General features: G+C 33.8%; 1 protein-coding gene across 1 annotated transcript; it reads right to left on the bottom strand.

Annotated features, from left to right (window-relative positions):
- Nucleotides 1–420: 420 nt before the first annotated feature.
- On the bottom strand, nucleotides 421–7114 carry pttg1ipa (PTTG1 interacting protein a). Its single transcript, XM_079883575.1, has 7 exons — nucleotides 6716–7114; nucleotides 6194–6246; nucleotides 4934–5042; nucleotides 2702–2804; nucleotides 2375–2440; nucleotides 1544–1590; nucleotides 421–1088 (listed from the first exon to the last, which is right to left on the bottom strand). Exons 1-7 carry the CDS (start codon nucleotides 6918–6920, stop codon nucleotides 1042–1044), a joined length of 630 nt encoding a protein of 209 aa, XP_079739701.1. The 5' UTR covers nucleotides 6921–7114; the 3' UTR covers nucleotides 421–1041.
- Nucleotides 7115–9065: the final 1951 nt, after the last annotated feature.

The following is a 9065-nucleotide window of genomic DNA, read 5'->3' as shown; positions in this document are numbered from 1 at the left end:
TCAATATCAACCTTCAAATCTGTTACCAACAATAGATTATGTTTATCAATGACTACAAACTTGCCCCACCCCCTACTAAGAGACAATTTGCAGCCCTGATACCCAATTATGTGTAGTTTTTATATTCCAAATTGGGTTTTTTAAATATATTGTATTTTTATAGATTTTGTCAAATTGTATTGACTATGATGTGTATGTATTGTGCATTGATTAAAACTATACTATGTTAGAACTATATTTACACATTTTACAAGTTTTGGTAAAGGTTTTGCAGACCCCATAGAAAGTGAATTAAATAATAATAATAATAAAATACAGTTCATATCCCAAGGTAGATAATCAACATTTGAACATTTAACACCTCAACATTTACCATTTGTTGAAAAAAAAAAAAAGAAAGAAAAGAATTCTATTAGATTTAAGGCAAAACAAGCAAGCAAATTTTAATTATTTATTCATTATTTTATTCAATAAATCAATACATTACATCAGCAGGCATTTATCAAGTAACCTAAAAAAGTCTATTAGGTTATGCAGAATAGAGTTTATTTGACTTCATATATTGAGGTACATTTACAAAGAATAGCCTAAGAATTAGGTTTCATTTAATCCTTTACAGGGTAAATTTGCAATTACTTGCATATTATGATGGGCAGTTTTTTAACAGTCACTGAACAGCCTAATCAGTATGAGAATGATATGATATGCAAAGTCCTGACCCATTCAGTGCTTATGCAATGTGTTCTGTGTCAACGTTTTTGATCTAACAGAATCTGACAAGAACAGAAATAAACAAATGAACATTTGTACTTATAAAATAATACTTAAAAGACTGTTTTAATAAATGAGTGGAAAAACACAATTTTAAACATTATATATCACAGGAGATTGTTAAATAAAATAAATGAACATAAATGGACTGGTTGAATTCATCATTTTGAGCACAGTGGAATCTCATTCTTCCATTCATCCATTTTAATAATGTTGGCATAAACAGTGGATTCATCAAGTGTTCATCTATAAAATAATGCACCCATCATTTTAGTTGGGATTTTCAAATCTGGCATAAGGACTTGCCCTGCTGAGACCTGATACAGAGAGAGACAGAAAGAAATACAAAAGATAAAATTACATATATTAATCAAATATACAGCAACATATTTATTCTCAAAATAAAGGCCATTGGGCAAAGCCTAATGTTAAATATCGTTATAAAACATAAAAATTAACTCAATGTACACATATACATTCGTGTCAGAGCGCGTTTACTGCAGAAACACATCACCACTAGAGGGAGCACAACTTCATAAAAACATGAATATTTGACTAGTCATAGCAAATACAGTATATTTTAAAAACTTGCAGCTTTTTTTAAAAACGTTACAAAACACAAGGCTAAACCTATTTTTAAAACACTGTCATATGCTGCTCACCTTTACAATGATTGACAGTTTTGATTTATTTTTCATGCACTGCCAGCATAATGACCTGTTCAAATTCACTTGTTTATGCAGTTTCTGAGATGACGGAATTGTCGACTCACCATATTTTTGACGGATCTCATCGTGTCTAATCTTCATCTCAGCTTTTCTGTGGCAGAAAAACACAAGAACATAAATTCCTTGTGAAATCACACACACACACCCTAAAGGTATGTTGACAATCAGTGGCCGTTACAGCTGTAAAACAGGTTTCTCATAGGACATCTTTTGTTACATCTAAGTTCCTCATAACATTATCTTTTGTCTGCCTTGAAAAATCCGAGGTTGGTACACTACCCATAATGAATCTGTATGTGCATATACAGCTCTGGAAATAAAACCACTGTAAAATTAGCAGTTTCTCTGGATTTATTATTTATATGTATGTGTTTTTTTTCTATTAACTACTGACAACATTTCTTCCACATTTCAAGTAAAAACATTGTCATTTAGAGCATTTATTTGCAGAAAATGATAACTGGTCAAAATAAAACAAAAAAATAATATAATGTTTAATATTAATCACGATAGTAATGTTTTAACTTCAGAAGAGTTAAGAAATTCGGGTTATTCCGCCAAAACATTATTTCTGTACTAAAGACAAAACATTAGTATCATGTTGTTTAAAAATGAATATAAACTTGTTTTCTTTGCATAATCGAGGTCTCAAAACATTTTTTCTCAAACACATGCAGCACATAAATAGTAAATCCAGAGAAACTGCACATTTTGCAGTGGTCTCGGTATATGCACGAATATAGAAAGCAGACATTTGATAACGGTAGTGGTACTTAATGAAAATGTCAATTTTCCCCCTTTAAACTGGTTTTATATAATATCTTGAATCTCTTACTGTCTTCTCTTTTTTGAATATTAAAATTTTAATCTCTTACCTCTGCTCTTGTTTCGTTTTCGTCTTGTCTAACTTCCGGTTCATCTTGTTATCAAATCGACCAGATCTGTGAAAGACAAATTTTCCCAGGTTGTTGAGCCCTATTTATATGATCCAGAGGTGTCTTAGTTCTCTGCTATTTTACCATTTCACAGAGATGCAGATCAATATTCTCATTTATGCTAGTAAATGTAATTACAGCCTGAGGCAGGTGACATCAACTCCCCATAGTATTTAAGACAGCAAAATGGAGGGTGCGACTCAACAATGTTATAAAAGGCCATGTGACATACAATAGGTCAAACACATCTCGTATATTCAGACTTACCCAGCGTTCTCGCACTTGCAGCAACAGAATATACACACCAAAAAACCAATGATGAGGAGCGCTCCAGCCACTGACAATGTAATGATCAAAATCTGGAAGTTTACTGAATTCACAAAAAAACAGAAAGTCATAGAAAGTGTCAAAAAATGATCTCTGAAGGTGATTCTTATAACATGATAACATCGTTGTGATGAATTTGTAATTTGGGCTAGAGAAAGGACTAGAGATATCCTCCTGATATTGTTTGTTTATGACTGCTACTATTTTTAATTATGTTTAAGTGCCTGATTACCAATATGCATAAACGTTTTTAAGTATTGTTTTATTTCAGTTTTTTGACACAAAAACTAAACAAAAATGATTATTAGACATCAATAAAAACACATGCATTAAAATATGTTAATATTAAGAATAATAATTATGGCTGCAACTGAAATTCTGCTAAATCCAAATATTTATTTTAAACTAAAAACTTAAATAATTTGTAAGATAAATTTAAGTATTAGACTTCTAAAAAAATGATTATCTGAATTAGAAAGATGTCTTGAAAGTTGTTTTGTGATTTAAATGGCCACACATTTATTTTCATCTACAGTATGTTTTGGGCTATTTCTAATCGATAAGATCCACATTCTCACCTGAGAATAAATCAGTTATCTAGACATATATAAATTATGCTATTTATCAAAAGATCCAATATTAAATAACCGGCAATCATTTAACTTTGCTCTACAATGTAAATTACACACACACACCCCAAATGTTCTTATCTAGTTACTTAATAGAAATTAGTGGTGGGCATAGATTAATTTTTTTTTAATCTAGATTAATCTCACTGTAATCTTGGAATTAATCTAGATTAAAATGGCTCATCTGAATTCTGCCGAAGGCATTCAGAATATGTGTGTGCTACCCAAATAATGACTAAAGTTGTTTCTTAAATACAAAGTGACATTTAAAAGAATTTGTGAAGAAATGCCAGAGATTTTTTTTTTTTTAATTAAAACTAACATAATAAAGTATGATTTTTTTTTTTACTTTGATGAGCATATAAAACAAAACAGCTCCTTGGAAAAAATGAAATGTAGCCGAATATTGTAGTAGTAGTAGTAGCAGAATAATATTTATTCATAATGTCAAAATAAAACCAACGTAATGTTACTTGAAAGCATTATAGCCTACCATTCCTGCCAAACTTCCATGGTTGCAGTTAGTGTTACTACAGTAAATCCATGGCGAATGTTGCAGATCTGTGGACACTGGATAGTTCATTCATGGCACAATGTTTCTTCCTGGTTTACGCGCTGTTTGATCCGTTAATAACGGAGAAATGTGAATGTTTCTCACTAGATCTCGCAGCGATGTTATTACTTAAGTAGCGAATTCAAATGATTTATTTACTGGATCTCTTGATCAAGATCGGCTCGCGCTGCTTTGGTCCAAACTGATAAACGGTCTGTCAACCACACAATAACGAGTAGCTCAGTTTCGTTCCGCTTGCATTACGTTTGCCATTTGATGTCGGACAATGTTGTGGTCGCGCCAGCGTCTCTGAGAAACGCCTGCACAGAATAAACATTACCGTGTATGTGGAGCCAACATACATTGTATTCGAAAAAAAAAAAAAAAAAAAAATTGGTACAAAAAGTACCACCATGACTTACATTATGAGCGCGCTTGCTACGCGCGACCCGCCTACATTTGAAATAACGAAATTTTGGTCGGCAGGAAAAATGGTCCAACGAACCGTTCGGTTTGAAAATGCGTACCGAACACCGAACCGAATCCGCGCTAAAATATCAAGGTGAAAGTCATCATAGCTTGCTTAGTGACCCAGCTCCCTTAACGGCGATATTTTTTTTTATCGCCCGATAAGAGTCTCACATTAACGCAGCACGTTAACGCCGATAACGGCCCACCACTAATAGAAACACACATTTAAAAATAAATAAATAACAGCTTTGTTTTCGACATGGGTGTGTGTAATTTGGGTTGTAGAGCAAAACATTCAAGTATAGTCAAGTTATGTTTACTACAGACCCATAAACTCATAAACTCATAAACTCACTCATAAACTGAAAAACCCCATTATGCAAACCCATAGGAAAATTTTGAGGGAACCAGTGGCAAATTAGTCTTCCGGGTTTCTTTTTTGATGTCATCCCTGCACCACTCCATATTTATGTAGGTACTTGAGCAGGTTTTTCAAGAAATTAAATGAGCATTCCTTACTTGTGCAAAGGCCCCATCGAGCATCATTCAGTGGGCAGAGGGAATGCGGGGGCAGGATGGTTTTGGCTGGGTATGTTATACACTTTTTAGTTGGGATGCACCACAGACACTGAAAAAATAGATTGAAAACTAATATTGTTATATGCATTCATCCTAAGTAACTTAATATATTTTGTTCCCTGAATTGAGGGTTGCAGATATCACAGCAACAATGCAGCTGATGATGGCAATGACATCAGCATTGACGTTGATGGGAATGTTGATACTGATGCACATGTCAGGAACTGTGAGAAGAACAGCAGTGTGTGCGTGTCTGAAGCCTATAAAGCTTTGAAGAGTGAAGCGTGTCAAAGGTTTGCTGAATAAATATGGAATGTCAGCGTCAGACATCCTGAAATCTACAGCTAAAAAAAGACACTAACAATTCAAATGCCTTTCAATCAAATGGACCTAATAGCGCCATGATAACATTCTGGCAAGGTTGGTTATGAACAAACGTTCTTCCAGTAACGTTAATAGAGGATTAATAAAAGTTATCTGGTGTGTAATAATGTTCTCAAAACATTACCACAAAAACATTATTTAGTTGGACATTTATCTAACATTTACTTCAGAGAACATTCAAAACTAATGTTCCCAAAATGTTTGCAGAATGATAAAATGTAATGATTTCATAATGAACTAGGAAAATCTGGATGTTTTGAACATTCAGAGAACTTAATGGGAACGTTACCCAAACATTCTTAGGACATATTTTTGTATGCTAGGGATTAGCAAACACCACTAAATAAGCGGCTGACCTGAACACAGGTGGCCTTTGTAAAATACTTGACTGACTTTGGAAAAGGAAGTGCACAGGATCTCTCAAGTGACTCTGAGCTCTAGGAGTATAAAGCTGTAAACATCCAGAACAGACCAAACCTGTTCCACAGGTGAGGTAAGTGATACTCTGATAAGTGTAAAAATCCAGCAATCCAGCTGCTCGCTGCGTTCATTATTTCCTTGTCACTCTTATATTCTCTTTCTCATCTTATGTTTACATTTATACAGGTCAAATCTCCCTCCTTCCTACTGTAACATGTTTACACTCACCCATATGTTTGTGTTGTAAGTAGACAGTGAACACTGAGTGAATAAAACAGGCCAGTCTGCTTTGTGCACCAGTGACAGGCAAAAATATGTATAATAAATAAATAAGTAAATATATATTAGGACAATAATATCATAGAGAGAGAGAGACAACATGTTATCCAAACTCACATTCACATCTGCCAAGCATTCATCACAGCTTGTACCATTCTTGCTCTCACAACCTAGAAAAAGTGAGAAGTGTGAGAGAGAACACGTTAGTTAATGCAGAAATGAGTCTGACTCAATACATTAGGCAACAATTAGACCCTATGAGACAGTGGTTGCCTTGGCCATCCGTAGTTATGAAACAGACCAAAAGCAGCATGGGAAATCAGAACAAGGCAGTTATTTACTAGTACGACATATTGGTCTTCCAGGGGAATTAAAGGTTTAAACAGCTTATATATGGCCACAAACATGCAAATTTGTAATATTTTTTTTGCCCGTTGCGTTCTAAATAGTAAAAAAAATTATAGTAATGATTTATTCTGGTTATTGTAATCACAGGACATAGGTTTTAATTTTATTTCTTTGTAAATTCAACAACAGTAAAACTAGAGGATCTATAACAGTAACAAAAAAAACAAAAAAAAATTCAATCAAAATTTAGATAATAGTAAAGACATAGTAACAAATGTCTGTTTGCCTTACTTGGACGTGGTGGTGGTGGTGGTGGTGTAGTCGTTGTAGCTGTACTTGTAGATTGAGTCGTAGTCTGTGTTGTTGAAGTTTGTGTAGTTGAAGTTTGTGTAAAAGTTGAAGATTGAGTTGCATTTTCTGCTGGTAGTGTAACGTTAGTCTGTGCCAGTGTAGAACTCAAACCAAAGAGAAGCAGGACGAGAGGAATACAATTCATGTTTTCTTCTTTAAATGAACGAATACTTCAATAAAATGGACTCCTCTGTTTTGTTTGTAATATATATATATATTTTTGCCTGCAAATATCTCCCTTTAAATCCTCAGCTTCACACTTCATCCGAAACCGTGGAACAGGTTTTGTTTCCCTTTCACCTCGCAAAACAGCCTTTAGGAGGTTAAATTACAATACCTACCTCGGCGAAGGCGTGTTTAATTAATATTAAGTACACAACACAAAAGCTGCTTGGTAATGTTCCAATGACGGTGGCTTGACGTAGGAATATTAAGTAGTACATGACGTCGCACTGTAATCTTCCAATGGGGAAATTCTTGCTCATGATTGTTAAGACTCGGCTATCGCAAAATTTGCATATTTAATCCCCTAGTCTGAAAACGGTGAAAGGTTTTAAATAATTCTAATAATTATAATTAAAAATTAATAGACTGAGCCTACGTTTCCTTCCATAATCTCTCTCTTTTTTATTTTTGTATGCATGTATGTATACAACAAGAAATTACTCTGTGCTGGTATGCTACGTATAATAGCCTATGTGTATCATGTTACTTTTAGAAAAATATCCTTAAATATTCAATAAAGAATAACGTCAACATATAAATTAAAAGTAATATAATAATTGGAATTATTTTGATTATTTGTACATGTATTAACGATCTGTTGCTAAGCATTTTTCTTGTTGTTCTAAACATGTATGAGTTTATTTATTCTGTTGAACACAAAAGAAGATATTTTAAAGAAGGTTGGTAATCAACAGACAGTAGCCATTGACTTCCATATTTTTTGCAGTCTATGGAAAAAATACTATGGAAGTCAATGGGATCCATCAACTGTCTGGTTACCAGCATTCTTTAAAATATATTATTTTGTGTTTAATTGAAGAGAGAATACAGGTTATTATTATGCTAATACAGGTTTGGAACAACTTGAAGGTGAGTAAATGATGACAACATTTTTATTTTTGGGTGAACTTTAATATACCTTTAATATAAAGCGTAACCAGATGTTTTGGCACCCTCTGGTGGATGATACATAAAACACCACAAATATACAAATGAAACCACAACTTGCGATAAATTACAATAATTTATTAAAGCATTTTGTAAAGCCAGTTACAAAAGATTTTTTTTCTCTCTCAATATTTTAACAAGCACTATTATTATTATTTTTTTCGAGAAAGCTATCATTTATAATATTATAACAATGGCAATGAGGAAATTACATTCAGGCCTTGTACTGGCTGCCTGCAGCTGAGCAAGGACCCCAGTGTAAATGCGTGTGAGAGAGACAGAACCAACCGTGCTATGTTTGTGTGCGTGTGTAATGTTGATCTTTGTGTGTGGGCATAGTATGTCTATGATTATGTGTGTATGAGGCAGAGTGTAAGGGAGCACCTGAGTCTTCTCGGATGCTTTGAATTTGAAACACCACCTCCTCTTAGCACACAACTACTTCAACACACAATGCCCAGTTAACAGGGAACGTTCTGGCAAGGTTCTCTCAAAGTTATGAACAAAAGTTTTTTCAGAAGTGTTAATAGAATGGTCTTTAAGTTATTTGGTCTTTAATAACGCTATTATGACATTTTAAACATCATTCATGGAACGGTTTTCTGAAACATTTTTTTTTTTTTAAACGTTAACCTACTTAATTAATGTTCCCATAATACTTGCATAATGGTAAGGAAAACATAGAAAACATTCCCTTAATGTTTTCTCTATACATAAGGTCTTCATAACTTAACGGGAACGTTAGCAAAACGTTCTTAGAACATATTTTTGTTAGCTGGGTGCACCAACACACTGTCACAAGAAATTCAAATCTTTTCCACTTATTCATGTCAAGTCACGTCTTCTATCCATTTCTTCACAGTGCTCACACAATTCAACAGTGTCTGCAGAAGCTGCCCTTTAATGCTGATCCGCTGTAATGGTTCTAGAAAGATCAGCATGAAAGGGAGACCCCTGCACCTTCATTTCTCCAATTATCACTATAACACTATCATAACAGATAAATACAGCAAACCCTCACCCGCCCCTTCCCATTCGGGTTCTTAAATATAACATAACAATATTGTAATAGAAATACCCATACACATAGCTCCCTAAATATCTTCATCATACATAT

This window comes from Squalius cephalus, assembly GCF_949319135.1.
Source record: "Squalius cephalus genome assembly, chromosome: 10".
Lineage (NCBI taxonomy): Eukaryota > Metazoa > Chordata > Actinopteri > Cypriniformes > Leuciscidae > Squalius > Squalius cephalus.
This window is presented reverse-complemented; position numbering and strand designations above follow the sequence as displayed.

What these genes read in the sequence shown, in the direction of transcription:
- pttg1ipa (XM_079883575.1), bottom strand. Translation starts at nt 6,920, where the DNA reads ATGAATTGTATTCCTCTCGTCCTGCTTCTCTTTGGTTTGAGTTCTACA. An exon ending in ACCACCACCACCACGTCCAA is followed by an intron (nt 6,247 to 6,715) that starts GTAAGGCAAACA and finishes CACTTTTTCTAG; the next exon opens with GTTGTGAGAGCAAGAATGGT. An exon ending in TGAGATCCGTCAAAAATATG is followed by an intron (nt 1,089 to 1,543) that starts GTGAGTCGACAA and finishes TCTCTGTATCAG; the next exon opens with GTCTCAGCAGGGCAAGTCCT.